Genomic DNA, 18344 nt, shown 5'->3' with positions numbered 1-18344 from the left:
TTATTAAGCGTACTTCAATATGCCCGTGTATGAATGAATTTCTTTCTATTAGTCGTCAGATGAAATATAGGAAACAATATTAAAGCAATTATCAACAACTGCAATAAACTTACGCATTTTGTAATGCCTGATTTTCTATTTCTAAGTCTTGTAAATTGTATGTAATAAAATACTAATGACAATAAATTTTATCAGGAATACAACAGGTCGATGCATCAAAATATTCTTAATCAACATTTCCGTATATTTTGCTTGTCTCACAAATTAAAACCGACCATACCATCTAACTGACTCACAGTATCTGCGTCAATGTGTTCGCATTAAAATGGTGCTAACATAATGTATATAATGTGCGCAATAAATAGACATTTAAAAAACAAAATGTCTTAGAGATTTATTTGCACACAAGAAAAATTTGATATTTATCTGCACATAAATAGTGTCAATTCTCCCAATATTTATTTTTAACATCATTCCTGTTATATGAAATATAATCAGTAGCAGTAGCAACGCGAATTGTATTTTATTTCTTAGGTATGAGTACATAAACAGGCCTCACTCTACTGTGGCCTCACTCTACTGTGGCCGCATCACTTGCCCCCCCATCCCAAATTACGAAAATTCCCCCCTTTGCAGCAACTTTGATTCCCCTTGTACCCCCATGATGGATATTTATCGAACAAATAACGTGGAATTGATGCCTGCGCCAACACCACTTTGCCCCACTCTGGCCGCAGCAGATCCTAGTTTGGCCTCACCCTGGGTGGTACTATGATATAGTATTATTGAAGACTGAGGCCAGAGTGTGGCCAATTGGTGTTGGGACGCATGTATCAATATCACTTGAGCAAATAACCTCAACCTGTATAATTTGTTTTATCATTATAAATACCAGATTTGAGTGGGACAAGAATGAGTGACCCCACTTAAGTGAGGCCATTTTGTGCATTCATTTCTTCCTTCGACATATCATCATAATTTTGCAATTTGCTTTTAAAATTATTCCTTTACCATTTGATTACGAATAATGGTTGCTTTTTTCATGGGTCGCTAATCAAAACGATATTCGCTATAATTGATAGCATCTTTGCATTAAATTACTTAAACAATTAGTTGTTGTGCAATTAAAGGTCAATTGATTATGGCCATTTTTAAATATGTAATTATTATCGTTAATTTCTTATTAAAAGGTTGTGTGTTGTGTTCTATCGGGCCAGATTGATAATGACACGATAACAAATTAGTGGTTGCGCAATGCCATAATAAAATGTTAATTGACTGCGGAAATTGTTTGGTTTTCTTTAAGCATAATTATTATCATTAATTTCTTTTTTAAAGATTGAGTGCTCTATCAGCCCAGACGTTAATAGATTTCCTAATGTAATGAATTATATTTATTACATGCAGTTACACGGTTATATGAAGAGTCATTCTCATACCGAATAGAGGTTATCCACTTTACTCATGCGTGACTTCTAACAAAAGGCACTGGTTCCCGTAGTATTCCTCATTCAAACTAATTCAATGCACGACCTCGGAGTTACATGCATGACTTTGGCGGGCTATTTTCAAATAGTCATGGTTGCACATGCAGGTACTTCTTTTGAAAGTCCTAAACAAGGTATAGGAGTCGCTGGTAGGATATGCAGCTTATAGAACACGGATAACCTCTATTGTCGGATCTTGTTTGCCGGTTGTTTGTTTTGATTTTAAAATGGTGCGTGCAATTTACTTAGGTTTGTTAGATTCAATTTTTTTTTCATTTAGTCCAAGTCATTACTCTTTTAGTCCTCCTTCCTTCCTCCCTCCCTTCCTATACCGTATACGTGTTGTAACTCACCGCACGGGCTTTGCGTGCACAGTTTACATATGCACGATAGTGTAACTTAAGGGTAGGCGAGGTTTTCTTGGTCAAAGCAGCAAATTAAATCGATTTTCATTATATAAATCAATATATTCATTCTACAAATCATATACTTTGAAAACTTGCTTAATTTATTGTTGTGAATAGATTTTATTTCCTAATCTATTCTATTAATTACATCGCCTTCTCGATTTAGCATTCATCTAAATTTAAGAAAATTTGAGAGTGCGCTAAAAATACAACGTATAAAAGCAAAGTGGAGGTGATTTGTTATGCATATTTTTATTCGCTATACCCACACTTTTGCTGTCATCATTGGCAATTTGAAAACTCATATATTTATAGAAAAAAAGGCGTTACGATCATATTATTAAGCGCACCTCAAAAATGCCCATGTATGAACGAATTTCTTTCTATCAGTCGTCAGATGAAATAAAGGAAACAATATTAAAGCAATTATCAACAACTGCAATAAACTTACGCATTTTGCAATGCCTGATTTTCTATTTCTAAGTCTTGTAAATTGTATGTAATAAAATACTAATGACAATAAATTTAATCAGGAAAATACAACAGGTCGATGCATCAAAATATTCTTAATCAACATTTCCGTATATTTTGCTTGTCTCGCAAATGAAAACCGACCATACCATCTAAGTGACTCACAGTATCTGCGTCAATTTGTTCGCATTAAATTGGTGCTAACATAATGTATAATGTGCGCAATAAATAGACATTAAAAAAACAAAATTTGGCCCCACTCAGGTCTCACCCTGGGTGGTACTATAATATAGTATTATTGAAGACTGAGGCCAGAGTGTGGCCAATTGGTGTTGGGACGCAGGTATCAATATCACTTGAGCAAGTAACCTCAACCTGTATAATTTGTTTTGTCAATATCAATACCAGATTTGAGTGGGGCCCAAATGGGTGGCCCCACTTGAGTGCGGCCGCTTTATGCACTCCTGCCTTATTTCTTCCTTCGACATATCGTTACAATTTTGTATTTTGCTTATAAAATTCCTCTACCAATTGATTACGAATAACGGTTGTTTGGGTTTTTTCATGGGTCGCTAATCAAAACGATATTCGCTATAATTGATAGCATCTTTGCATTAAATTACTTAAACAATTAGTTGTTGTGCACTGAAAGGTTAATTGAATCTGGCCATTTTTAAATATGTAATTATTATCGTTAATTAAAAGGTTGTGTGTTCTGTTCTATCGGGCCAGATTGATAATGACACGATAACAAATTAGTGATTGCGCAGTGCCATATAAAAGGTTAATTGACTACGCGACTTGTTTGGGTTCCTTTAAACATAATTATTATCATTAATTTCTTTTTTTTAAATTGAGTGTTCTATCGGTCCAGACGTTAATAGATTTCCTAATGTAATGAATTATATTTATTACATGCAGTTACACGGTTATATCAATACAGTCATTTTCATACACAATTGTCGGATCTTGTTTATACTGTTGTGTTTGTTTTGATTTTAAAATGGTGCGTGCACTTTACATAGGTTAAGGGATGGGGTATGAACGTTTAGACAGTATTTATTGTGGAACATTAGAGCACATCAGACATATCGAATTGCATTCTGAATACGAAGAATGTCCTTCTGAAATCAAATAATTTTGATATTTTGAAATTCGTAATGTAATACACATTTTATGGCAAATGATTAAAAATCGATATTTTTGATATTTAACTGTACTCGAAGTAAACTTTATAAATCTGATGATTTATACTTAAAGTGTATGTAGCTGGGATGAAAAGCCGACGATCAATTGCAAATTTTGACCTTTCGTATTGAAGATATGGATTTTTTTCCAAAAACACCAACAAAAATTAGGTCTTTTTGGGAGAAACATCCACATAATATCACATTTTAATAATTTGTCACAAAATTTGTATTATATCGTGAATTTCAAAAAATGAAAATTATTTGATATCAGAAAGACATTCTTCGTATTCAGAATTCAATTCGATACGTCTGGTGTGCTCTCATGTCCCACAAAAAATACTGTCGAAACGCTCAAAACGCTCATTCCAGATCCCTTAACTTTGTAGATTGATCGAAGTTTTTTTGTTTTATTTAGCCCAAGTCATTGCTTGTTTAGATCCTTCATGTAATTATTTCGTGTAAGCTATTCCTAACCCTAATCATAACCCTCATCCTAACCCTAATCCTAACCCTAAATTAACACTAACACTAATTTCGTGTATAATTACATGAAGGACTAACACTCTCTCATTGTTTCTTCCTTCCTTCCTCCCTTCTTATACGTGCTGTTTTCCTGCTTTTATCCTCCTTCTTTTCCTTTTCCTCTTCCTTCTTCTTCTTCTTTGTCGTCGCCACTTTCTGCTGCTTCCTTCCCAGCAAACACAAAAACGTTTTTAAAACGTTTTAAATAAGTTATATTTTGGGTTTTGGTTTAGTTAAAAACGTTTTAATAACATTAAAATGTCGGGTTATATAAAAGTCGTGAAAACATTTTAAAAACGTTATTGTAAATATTTTGGGCAAACATTTTTTGCAAAATATTTTTCCAACCCCAAAATAACATTCTGTACCAAGTTTTCAAAAATGTTTTTGGAACGTTTTTATACCTTTTATATAACCCGACATTTAAATGTTTTCTGTAAAACATTTGTGATTGCTGTGCAGTAAATTATCAACAAATGTTATTTAATGTTATGAAAACGTTTTATACTATTAATGTACCCTTTATATAACCCGACATTTAAACGTTTTCTGACAACCTTTTATAACCTTTTGCGAATGATGTCGAAAACGTTTTGTGTTTGCTGGGTTTTCTATGTGTTTTTATTTTTCTTCATTTATTTCTTCTTCTATATTTTCGTCTTCGTCTTCTTGTTCTTCTACTTTTTTTTATTTTATTCATTCAGGCTACTTGTTTAATTTGTAAAATAAAAGAATAATATGTAAAATCTTCGAAAACCTTATAGCTAGACAATTTATGTCAACAACGCGTTGCAGTTCCTGGATTGGGAAAATGTACTTGAACTTAAAGGAGTATCTTGTGATCCTAGCATCCTCTTTTTATGGCATTTTTCAGTAGATATCCACAAAAGAAGCTTATTCCCAAAATGTCAGTTGATTCCGATTTTGCGTTTGCGAGTTATGTATGGTTATGTGTATTATACTGCTCCATAGACAATGTATTATAATTTCGTTCTGGTGTACCAGAGATTCAAATTTCACGATATCTTTGCAAAACGAATTAATCTGCGAGAAATATTTTGTACATAAACGTTATGTAGCCAGAGGTTTCCAGTGATATAAAAATCTCAACTTTTTTTGAGAAAAGTGGGGATGATACTGTGGATCACGAAATGCCCTTTTAATACAAAACATTACATCATTCATTATTATAACAGCATTTCCTTCTTTTTCTCGCAGAGAATTCCACATCACAGAGATGAAACTCGTATACAATCGACCATCTTTAGAGCAGATGATGACAGAGTTTAAAAAGACAAACATCATTGCCTTCATCGTAGGCTCCACCACCACTATTCTCATGATAGTCTTCTGGCCAGCCGTTATGACTGCCATAGATATCATGTCACAATCACAATTTAAACAGTGGATACATTTGTCAGACGTGTGGTCTTTTACGGCTGGTATTTTTATCATAGCAACTCCGTTGTTTATGGAAATCTATAGTATTGTAACTCAATTTAAGCATAAAAATGCACGGGTTCGAGTCCATGCTGCGCCGGAACATGAACTGAATAACATAATGAGGTCTGCGTCTCCGCAGGTGAAAACTAATTCCGCCGGTCAGCTTGAACAATTCAACGTATGACTAGGGACGCCGTCAGCGTTAGCATCCAGCGATCTCCTGGTATTGTAGTGTGTGATCTTGAAGATTTCATAAGACATTTTAGAGGCTTTTTATGCTGTAAACAGACCTGTTACAATACCGTAAAACCCCGTCTACAAGCATATATAGTGTTTTTTATAAAAGCTTAATTAATTCGAAGCAAGCGTTAATATACCATTGATCGGTCTTAAAATAATACTTGTTTGTATATGCTTGGATCCGTAATTTATTTGCTCAAACTCCATAATGGCGACTGGGTTAATGTAGCTTTCATCAGAAGCACACTATATGCTTGTAGACGGGGTTTTACGGTATATCACAAGCGGACACAGGATGGGAGCTCCATGAGTGTAACATCCCCATTACATGCATGATCGGATCGTTGTCTTCTTGCTGCTGGCGGACATAACATGCTTGCGACGTTGCAAGTGGTATAACATAATGTAAAAAGCTGAGAGATATTTTGTGTGTGATAATTTTTGTTATTTTCTTGTTAATTTTGTTGCTTGGACACGACATAGGTAACGGTCGGGGCAACGAACTGTGAACAAAAGAAATACAATGGATCATCTATGACTATAAAAGGGCTAGACGTGTACAGGTGAATACAATTTTGAATATATCGCCCTGCACTACAACGTTCACGTGGTACCTATGCATTGAACCATAGATGTCAAAGAACAGGGATAAAGACCTGGATCGTAGTTCAAATCATACCGCACTTTTCGAGTCGGACATAAGTCACTTATTACCGGATCTTACGTCGGCAATAGCACTCTGTAAAACGTAAGGTCCGGTAATAAATAACTTATGTCCGCCCGTGTGCATGGTGTGGACACGACTTCTATAGAATACTCGTATCATACTGATCACTCGCACCTTTATAAAAAAAAAGTATCTTCGAAAAGAGCGGTATTGCGTTCAATGTATTTTTAAATCTATCAATGCATACATACACAGGCGATGAGTGCAACCTGCTTGTAGTGCAGGGTGATATAGTCAAAAATTGTATTCATCTATTGCTATGGTAGTTAATCCGATTATTACGTTATTTCGCCAGCGTATAGTCGTGCTAAAAGTCGATCGATACATGTTGAAATCAGCATAATTAAGAAATACACGCACCTTTTTGGTTAATTTTCTCGGTAATAATTTCATTTTTTCAGTCATGTCAGTTTAAAACATGAAAGTTGAATAGGGTTCTGTTTTTAGCAAATTAATACAATCTCTTTTACGTAGCACTTTGTATAGACTTAATATTTTATTTTGGGCAAAAAGTTCAAAATTGTTTTTGTAGCTATATAATCAAGTACCCCGCCAAAAAATACCTAATAATTGTGCATGGGTAGCCGAGTATGCAACAACACACTTTGTTTATATTCGCTGTAGTAGTGGTGATGTGACAGGATTAATTACCATAGCGATGTGTCAAAACTCTTTTGAATGTGCTGTCCTGCACTTGACGTACGCTGTACCCTTGCATCGCATCATAGCTTATCAATGAACGGGCATAAAGACCTGGATCATAATTCTATAGAATTTTCACATAATGCTGAGTCCATGCACATTACACTCACATCTGTACTATTTGTGTCTTTGAAAAGAGCAGTATGACAGGTGATGAATGCAGCCTGCTTATACTGCGGAGCAATACATTCAACAATAGTTTTGACCTATCGCTATGGTAATTAATCATATTAATCCTACTTCTACGTCGAAGAGCTATGGTAATTAATCCTGTTACATCACTACTTCCACGGCGAATTAATGTAGATACTAGCAATATAAAATTTCTTGAAACATATCCAGTACTCACATTTTTATGGAGCTACGACGTTTCGAGACCTGGTCTGGTCTCTTGATCACGTATGAGTGATTCCAGATGCACTGCTGGTGTTTCTAGATGATGGAGTGTTTCTAGATGTGCTCTGGATGATGTGGTCATAGGCGTGACTGAGATTGAATGCGGCGCCCCCCTCATTGTTCATAACTTTGTCCCCTCTGCGTCTTATCCAAATGGCTTCTCTGATCCATCTGGGGTATTTCTGGTCTTCCCGGTGAAGGATTTTAACTCCCTCCCAGTCTATGATATGGTTTGTTGTAGCTACGTGATCGCTGATAGCCGATTTGTGTTGGTCAGATACTGATGTAAGTCTGGTGGCTCTGACCAGGTCTCGAAACGTCGTAGCTCCATAAAAATGTGAGTACTGGATATGTTTCAAGAAATTTTATATTGCTAATCTACACGAACTATCCTGATGAATCTCTTCAATAATGTAGATACTTTTAAATTGGGGATATGAACCATGGGAGTGGCCCGTCCTTTCAAGGAGACGTTAAACTACAAGTGACTTGACTGACTCTTTCAATAGACGTGACTTCTTCAGTTGGCTCATTGAGAGTCTGAGGTACTTGACTGCCATTCTTCCCCTTCCATTCTCCTACCTCCCTCTCCCCTTCCCCATACCTCTCTATTTCCCTTCTCTTTTTCTACCTCTATCTCTCCCTATAGCTCTCCGTCCTATTTTTTTTCTCACTCTTCATGCTGTCTCTCTCTCTCTCTCTCTCTCTCTCGTAGTCTCATTTTCTAAGCCTGTCCCCTCTCTCTTACTCATGCTCTCTCTCTCTCTCTCTCTCTCTCTCTCTCTCTCTCTCTCTCTCTCTCTCGTAGTTTCTTTTTCTATGCCTCTTCCCTATATCTTACTCTCTCCATCTTACTGTCTCTCTATCTCTGCCTCACGATATCTCTGCCTCTATCTGTTTCTGATATTACAGTTGAAATCAAGACACCACTACGGGAAACATGGCATTAACCTTCCACACAGGCAATGTGAATTTCAGAATTACTTTATTTGAGTAGTGGAGATTACGATCATGTCTTTCATATGGTGTATGGATTTCAACTGTAAAAGGTCATTGTCATTTCGTCACTTTTTTCTCTTTCCTTCATAAAAGAATATAATCCTTTCAGACTGACAAACTTGACTCGGATTGGGAATCATGACTCGGGAACAGGATGTGTCATTTTCATTATTCGCTCGCTCGAACATTGCAAATTTAATAGTAGCAGCTGTGCTATCAAATTTATAATCATACCAAAAAGTATTCGTTGCAGAAAGGTCGCGTTTGACGGATGTTTTGCACTTTACATAATCATCTTCAGACCAAGACAGACGACAAATGAAAAGACGTATAAGAAATGTAATTTGGGTAATGACCAATTCTTGAGAAAAGTCCATCAAAACGCGATTCTTCTTGTATCCCACGCTGCAGGTTTAGTTAATGCATTGCTGAAAAATCATAACTGTATTTTGATAATAATTCATCACAAGATTATTGAATGTATCAATAATCAGAGTAAGTTTTGTAATTATAATATAGAATTGTAAATATTATGGAAGACATGACCTTAATCTTCCACACAGGGAGTGTGAATTTCAAATGGGATTACCTGAATGGGTGACTCCATTGAAATCTACATTCCCTGTGTGGGATATGAAGGTAATATCTTCAATAAGGGTGTGTGGAATACAATTCGAATACCCCATTGTATATAGGCCTACAGTGCGTGTACAGTTTCTTTTGTGAATAAAATGAGAAAGAAAATTCTCAAAACTATTTGTGTTGTATTTTTCTTGTTGAAAGGTGATAAGACTTTTCTAATAAGGTTCTTTTCGATTTGCCTATATTTTACAAGCCCCAGAAAAAAATATGGCTGCTCTATCAACGTGAATATAATTCGGCAAAGTTTGGCAGAATGTCGAATACCGATTCGTATTCAGTAGACAAGGTTCTTAGTATCTGATCCAGAAATTGCACTTACTTGTGAACGTTTCAGCAACACCTGTTGTCTTATTGTGTAAATGAAATATTGCAGAAAACCTGAACCTGAGTTTACAGTGATATTAAAGTTGGTTTATCCCCTGCCTATCGGATGAAAGTAGGGAGTCCCCGGGGTGGCGGGTTGCCCAGCCACCCTTTGCTCACGACATTGAATTAAGTGATTCTTAAGGTGGTACTACACCCCTGATAAATTTGTGACTATTTTTGCATTTTTCTCAAAAATAATAACACACTGGTAACAAAAGTTATGTATATTATAGGGGCAAGGAATCCAGTTACTACACTGGAATTTCAGTGACTCAAAGACAAGCCGTACGTTGTTTATGATAAGAAAAGAGGTGTCGCTAGAATGTACCTCATTTCTTAACATATTATAATGAATCACTGAAATTTCAGTGAAGTAATTGGATTCCTTGCATAACTTTTGTTACCAGTGTGTAGTTAAATTTATTGAGAAAAATGCAAAATTGGTCACAAAATTTATCAGGGGGTGTAGTGTTAAATAAGATGGCCGTTATATTGCATTTTGATGTGGCGTTCTTGGTCATGCTCAATGGATATACTGATGGGTACCAATCATTTTGATACACCCTGTACCAAAAAGTTCTACATGATAATTCATGGTAGATAATAGGAATGTTTAAAATATTTTCAATGATAGCGTTTTTTGTTATTACGCTACCCGTCATTACCATCATAACATTCTCATTTTATAAAAGACATTTTATTAACAACAAAAATGTATGGGAACAGTTATCATTCTGCAGAACATTGTATTTCTGATAATTCGCAAACTGACCGCAGCTTAGTAAATAAGGCCAAGGGCTGCTGCGGAGAAAAGTTTTAGGTATTTTAAAGGAGGGTTCTTAGATTTGAATATGAGAGACGGGATGTTGCCGTTGCTGTTGGTCTTCGCGTTTGGAATTAGTGGTACACTGAGTCAGACAGGAGTGTGTGAATACCATCAACCGTAAGTTATGAAATTATGTGTGTGTTTTTTTATGTCGAGCATATCTAGGCATTAACAGCAGAAATCTAGGAGATAACGCTGACGAAACTTCGGCCAAGCACAAGTGTCCTGATGAACGAAGGGGGTCGTCATTGATAGCTGGTCGAGCCAATTTTTGCAGAACAGTCAAGTGTAGCCATATTACCCAGATCCGAACTGACTGTAACGAGGTCTTTTTATCATGGGTCATCTGCCCCGTCTTTACCCGATGAGCCACGGGGAGAGCGGATAAGATTTTTATTAGTCCTGCGGGGATTGAACACAGGACGTCTCGCACCAAAGGCAAAGACCTTAACCAGTGTGCCACGCTGCTCCCTATATATTTAACGCCCGAAACATTTTTGCTTGAATGGAGTGAACCCAAAACGTAGTGATTTGTGGTAACCACACCGAAAATGTATGTACGATCCTATGAGGCATTGTTAGACACATTTGTGCTTCTAACATAAAAGCCGCTGGAGTAATACAACTTAAAATTGGAAACATATTGTTTTAATGGCAGGCTTCAATCTAAGATTAAAAAAATAGAACATGAAATATCGGACCACGGCTCTTCATTTTAGGTTCGTTAAAACTTTATTTTTATTGCCATCTGTAAGCTTTTCAAAACTGTCTTTTTAATCTGATTTTTAAAATAGATTTGTAGTCAATCGTACTCGCCAGGTACCAGCCTCTAGGTCATCGTCGTACCAAGCGCCATGTGGCTGGATGGATAGAGAATTGTGCACATTCTACAGGTAAGACTCGACATATGTGATCTTCCAGAATTTTCCGGTACCATTTGTTGTAATTTTGCAAAGATTTTGCACAATTTCCGATGATTTTCCACAATTTTGGTATTATGTACGGTCATTTACAGCAATTTTGGTCGAATACGCGTGATTTTCCAGTGACTTGGCGCCTTGACTTGGGAAGTGATATTCCTCTTTTACTGATTGACACCACTGGAATTAAAGGAGGTAGACATCACCGGCAAAGCATCAAAAGTGACAATTTTCACATTTTTCTCGACAAATTAAAGAAAGGGCTGTTGTAAAGGCTTTATACAAAAAGAAAAGTATGCTAATAAAGGGTTACAAATTGAATGAAGATTCTACACACTAGGATCCACAACATTTTCATCTATCAGGGCACTGTTCTTTAACCCCAATAAATTTGTACATTCATTGAATGGCCTTAGAAAATTTGGGTACAAAAACTCATACTCTGCAACTTGAGGTCAAATTTTGCACTCTGAGTGTTTAATTGAGGTTATTGAACTATGCCATTGGGATGATGCCATTGTGGTAATGTATCCTAAAACGATTAACATGATTAACAGCGACCTTTATAACAGTTGTCTTAATCTCTTCCTCCAATCTCACTCTGTCCTTCTCCTCTCCCACTTTCACTTCCTTTGTTTCTCCCTTCTCCCTTCTTTACTTTATATTCCTCTTTCTTTTTTCTCTCATAATGTAGGCCGACGTACTTCCTCTCTATGCAGCAGGTACAGATAAAGGAACTACGTAAGGTACAACGATGTTGCCCTGGCTATGAAAACGTCACTGGAAGCTGTGAACGTAGGTACCCACTTTCCAACATTGTAGAATCTACAATGTAGATGTCAATATTGTGGTTCATTTAAGAAAATTGTATCAACAATTGTACAAAATATGCCGTCAAAAAGTGTTTTACAATAATGTAGTTCTTTAAGGAATCGGATAGCAACGTTTGAATCAGAGGCCTTATGATAACAAATATTTGTGTTTGTATTTTAAATTCGCAATATAATACAAATTAATTTCATGGCAAATATTGATATTTTTGATATTTAACAGTCCTCGAAGTAAACTTTATAAATCTAATGATATGTACTTAAAGTGTATGTAGCTGGGAAGAAAAGCCGTTCATCATTTGAAAATTTTGACCTTTCGTATTGAATATACATTTTCTCCCAAAAGACCTAAAAACTTTATTGAAAATTATAAAAATGACAGCATCCATTATTGGTATAACCATGGAACTACTGAGCCATGTTTTGTAACACGGACTACGAAGGGGGATGGTGTGTGTTGCAACCATATACCATAATACCGTTATATTTGGTACTAATGTATAGCTATGGGTCCTCTCTATCCAGTGATACCAAATAAGTACAAACATTATCCCATCCCACTCTATGGTAAAGTGCTGGGGTAAATATTTTATCACTAAAATGAGCGCGAAGGATGGATCTACGATTAGCTTAGGTCGTTTGGGCGTTAATGCGTGCATTTTTATGACGGGTAAAAAATCCTATTAAAGACAGCGAAAATGCAACATTGAACTTTAATGCTATCGTCATTATCATATTGCAATACTGCCTTGATATCGTGTGAAAATATAGCACTGTTTTACTTGTGTGAACCTGTTTTAACTGCTATGTGGGAACGGTTAAGCCCGGACTATGCAACATACTTGATGGGCTCGATTTTTCGCAGTGGTGCATCGGAAACGATGTACAGTGAACTTCGGTTATATTTACAAATGCGCTTTTATAAACACACACGTGACTCGTGGGCACGACCAGCAAGCGTGACCAAATCCTCACGCATTGATCACTATACAGATAAGCATAGCATCAAATTTAACCAAGAAAATTTAAAACTTTCAACGGAAACTGAAGGCGAATAAATAAATATTTACCTGCTAATATTTTCGGTAACTAACAGTTCTCAGGCAGTAATAAATCATCAAATTTATTTATTAATTGAATTGCAAAATCATTTTGCAATTCCGAATTTCTAATATGTTATCAAAAACAACATTTTGAAAGTATTTGACGACGGAAAAAAAATTTCAACGACGGAAACTTTTACAATATAATCACAAAGTTTAACAAAATAGACAATTTTGCTGCACAGCAGTCTCATGTTGTTTCGCATTTGCATTCAAATGTATAGGAAGATCATCCGCTATGTAGAAAGTCACTTCGAGACTTACTATCTACAAGCTGTTATGGCAGCGCGCGGAGGTGGTCACGTGCGTATGTATAAAAGCGCATTTATAAATATTAGCGAAGTACACTGATGCAAGTCATACCAATCGACCGGCGGTTGAGTTTGCTGACATTTGCTGAAGAAGCAATGTAATTTGTTTAATACACATTACGCATAAATGTATTCTTCTTAAATGTTTGATTCAACTATTTAAGTATGAATAATATGCGATTTTCTTAATGTTTACAATAAAGGATATGCCTGACAACTCTTCAAAAATATTTAAAAAAATGAAAATATTCTTCTTTAAGTTTCAAGTATACTCCGCATGTTCTTATCATTGTTAAGAATGACCTTTCAAAAACTTAAGCGTCAATTTCGACATTTCTTATCACTTATAGTGGGTTCAACAACCACATAATAGCACATAGTCATGAGAGTATTATGAGAATGTAACTGATAAAAAAAGTCTTAAAAGACAAATATTCAATATTTAATCACACGATATTCTTCAGTATTAAATATGGTGGGAAATACATCAGACACCAGATGAACATGATGAAAGAGATATACAGTATGCTTCAATTAATTTATAACATGAGGAATAATCGTCGTTTGATTGCCGAACGTACAAAGCTTTTAGTCTCTCTACGTACAGAAGCACCATAAGAAGCCATTGACTTTGCTTGTATATTTATACTGCGCACAATTATATCCGAACACTTATATCAAAAGCAATTCATAAAGACTAAAAATAAATTACAAAATGAAGTGGTCGATAGATTTAGTATCTTTAAGAAATTGCTTGTTTTAAGTGAATGGCGTTGAAATGCAGTCGAATATACTGGATATGCATATCGGTAAATAAAGAATAATCGAAACAAACAACCCTCGCAATACGCTGGCGAAGTTACGTAATAAATCGGATTAACTACCATAGCAAAAGGTGAAAACAATTTTGAACATATCGCGCTGCACTACAAGCAGGTTAAACTAATCACCTGTGTTTGTCTGCAATCATAGATTGAATACAATACTGGTCTTTTCAAAGATACTAATCTTACAGGTGCAAGTGATCAGCATGATACGGTTCAATGCAGAGGTACCGAGAGAACGTGTCAGTGTAGCGCGGTATATTCAAAAATTGTTTTCACCTATTGCTATAGTAGTTAATCCGATTATTACGTAACTTCGCCAGCGTATAAAGAAATGTCGAACCAAAGAGGATACAATGCATTTCTTCCATTTCAATTGTCTGTTTTGATTTACTATAGGGTGTCCCAGAAAAAATACCGGGTGAATGAATTTGAACATAAGTTGAGAAATAAGTGTCAGAATAAAATAAAATAAAAAGCGTATTCGCCGTAGAAGTGATTAAAATTGAAACATTTGTGTAAAAACTGAATCATCCTATGTATGATGAATCATCCTATGTATCGTAGTGGATACCGGCTGTATCAGCATCCACAACTCAAAATATTGGACCTGCTTGTCGTCTATCACACGGCAGAGAATTCCATTATGCAGTTACTGTCCGTTTTTCCTATTCAGTGCACACACAGCGCTCCCGTTGATGATTGACCTCTAGCTCACTCACTGTACTGTATGCATAGGCAATGGACTAGTTAGTGGGCTGGTGGGGAAACCCTTCACCCAATAATAGCCATGAGAAGCTCACATGTGAATTATAATGTTCATCCTTAACATACCACAATTTGAAGTAAAAAAATGACACGGGAAAGCTGTTGTCGAGCTGTTTTCCCGAAGAGAGTCTTCCAAAATTTCATAACAGTCGGACATGTAATTTCAATGGCAAATTGTGCTCAACATCTGACTCGCGATAGCTCCAACTTCGAACGAGCAACATCGTGTGATCGGTTTGATCAATTTTCGCCATAGAAGCTGTAAATAAACTGCAATTCTTTCTCTCTATGGTCATCTAAAAATGATTAAAATGCGATTTTGGGAAGATTGTTGTCGAGCCATCCCAAATATGCAGTTCTGACTGCCTGATAGGGAGCTAAAAAATGGAAAAGCTTTTTCCAAACCGTGTTTTCTAAAATCACATGTTTCTCATTTACGTGTGTGATACGATCACAATAACTGTGACAAGTTTGACATGAGTTGTACCATCCACATGGCTGGATAACAATACACAGACTATTGTTCTCGTTTCGGAAACAAAGGCCACGCTCAGTATTGTTATTGTGCGTTTGCTTTGTAATGGTGCATCCAACCAGGAGGGTGAAAGTGCATATAGGAACAATGCCAAAAACTACGTCACGCCGGTCACGCTATTGTTCGAGTTAAACTACATCATTCGCCATTTTGTAAATATTAACGCATGATCGTTGCTTTGAAGTTTCCACCGGATAGTCTGTGGATAGCGCAAGAGCATGCTTTGACCATGCGCAAAAAATGAATATCATGAAGATGTTTAAGATTGATTCTTAGATGTTTCAAAAATTACCGTCATATTGCATAGATTCATCAAAGAATGGTTTGAAGTACTAACCTTATTTAGTAATTTTAAAAATCGGGAGAATTTTACAAAATCAATGTTTTTACCTGTCGGTATTACAACTCGTGAAACACATTAGTGATGTGCCTGGGTGACCTAATCTACTAACCTTTAACGTTTCCTCTATGAACTCTAACCCTCCTGCAATATGGCGCCTATTGTCTAGAGTTAAACTACATCATTCGGTGTGTTACGTAATAGCTACGATGCCTATCCCTTTATATCCCTGATCCAACTGAATTTATAATACCAATTTCATCACAGCACATTGAATATCGCGCAGGTAAATCAGAAAAATATGGTTATGAATTTAACCAGGGCTATGAGACTCATCCCTGATTTAACAATTTTGCTGCACAGTAGTCTCGTGTTATTTCGCATTTGCATTCAAATGTAGAAGAAGATCATCAGTCATGTAGTCATGTTGAGCTGTTTTCAATGCGGTTTATCTTGGTTTAATGGGGTTTAAGTCCTGCAAAGGTCGTGGTGAATTCTGCTGTAGACATGACTGCATAATGCATCGTTTATTCTCTAAATATATCATCATGATCATCCTATAATATTTTCATACTGTAGCAATTGTAAGATTCCACTGTCGTGCGTTGTCACACAAGTAGATTTGAAAGTTATATATATAGAAGCGTGAAGTGGTACATATCGCAGTTACTGTTCATTTTCCTATACACAGTACACAGTGCTCTCACCATTGAGGTGTGACCTCAACAAACAGTGTATGTTAGAGGTATAGGATATTTCCTAGTTAACGTCACTGTGTGAAAAATAACCGGTCAATATTTATTGTACTCTCTGGAATTCTAGGAAATATGTGACCGTACACCACGAATGAGCCGTAAATGTCCTCAATTGTATTCTGAGTTACAGTGTAAAATGGGCATGAAGGTCATATTCATAGGTATTTCAATTTGGTGCTACGTGTATCTCATTAAATGAGGTACACGTAGCACCAAATTGAGGTACCTATGAATACGACCTTCATGCCCATTTTACACTGTAACTCAGAATACAATTGAGGACATTTACGGCTCATTCGTGGTGTACGGTCACATATAGTTTTGTAACATGTCCTAAACTTATAGCTAATTTAGATATTTTGACATATTCGCACTTTGGTGTTTTAGTAAGGAAGGGCACGACATGGCCTGCAAAATTTCCTGTGTCAATCGAATGCAACTTTTAGTGACTATCACTCACTTGTAGACCACTCTCTTCCAAATGGCATTACAGTTAAACCACTTGACGGATATTTATTGTACTTGCTGTCAATCGAGAATAATGTATACATTACATGTAGGCTAAAAACTGAGTATGGGGGCATCTGCAAATGTTCCTACCTCCCTGATATGTAAATGACAGATAACAGCAAAAACAGCTCCCATATCTGCCCATAACTTTGGTCAGTGCAGCGAGTCAGGGGACTTCAAGTGGGTGATTATTGATTGTCAAGTGCCATATTTGGTGCATAAGTGCAGTGCACCATTCAATGTGGAGGATAGACTAGACTTTATCGATTGATTTTGCTGGAATAGTTTCCTGTTAACCAGGTTTAAGTACTGCAAAGGTCTAATCATGTTTGCTGTGCAATATAACTGCAGTATGAATATGTTTTTCCTAATAGCTTTCAATTGCGCGTTTCGTCGTAATACTTGATATGGTATAAATCGATTACTTAATACAGAAGTTAACTTATGCTCATGCTGTCACCGAACTGACAGCTTTTCAATTTGAGATATATAATGCAGCAATTAACTACCTATTGTTTTATTTATATCTGATGCACTCGAAATGTTTCGAATAAGTGCATTCGTCAAGATAATCGCACTTGACCGTGGAGTTATTGCATTAAGCTCTCCAGCCTGACGGCTCTGGAGCTAAATACAATTACAATTATCTTGACTATGCTGATGCACTTTGCTCAGTGAATTATCCTTCAGAATTATCAATGAAGACTGAATATAAATTATTACTCCCGTACTTGTATAGACGAATCCAAGTAGCCAAGTCATGGTCAGGATTTGGTCGGACATCTTTGGGTAGCCGCCAGCACCAACCTGGTGTTTTGAGCGTCCGATTGTGCAAATAAAAGCCGCCTAACACCTAGAGAACATGCAAGGACGAGGAGGGTTAATAGAATAATAGCTAATGATATATATAATGGAGATAATTCCGCAGGTAATCCCGTCGCATCTATTCATATACATAGTCCTTTTGTTCGCAAGTACATCAATGCATAGATACCGCGTATAGTTAATCCGGTTATTATGTCACTACAAC

At 36.3% G+C, this 18344-nt stretch overlaps 1 protein-coding gene across 1 annotated transcript in view; it reads left to right on the top strand.

Moving 5' to 3' along the window:
- The window catches only part of LOC140141764 (uncharacterized), a 131132-nt gene extending 124159 nt beyond the window's left edge, over positions 1-6973 (top strand). The window contains 1 exon segment of the mRNA XM_072163633.1: positions 5296-6973. Coding sequence (XP_072019734.1) covers positions 5296-5704 — 409 coding nt within the window. The 3' untranslated portion in view covers positions 5705-6973.
- The last annotated feature ends 11371 nt before the right edge of the window (positions 6974-18344 follow it).

Source organism: Amphiura filiformis, chromosome 20 (assembly GCF_039555335.1).
Source record: "Amphiura filiformis chromosome 20, Afil_fr2py, whole genome shotgun sequence".
Taxonomy (NCBI): Eukaryota; Metazoa; Echinodermata; class Ophiuroidea; order Amphilepidida; family Amphiuridae; genus Amphiura; species Amphiura filiformis.
Note: the sequence above shows the minus strand (reverse complement) of the source record. Positions and strands in the feature narration are given on the sequence as shown.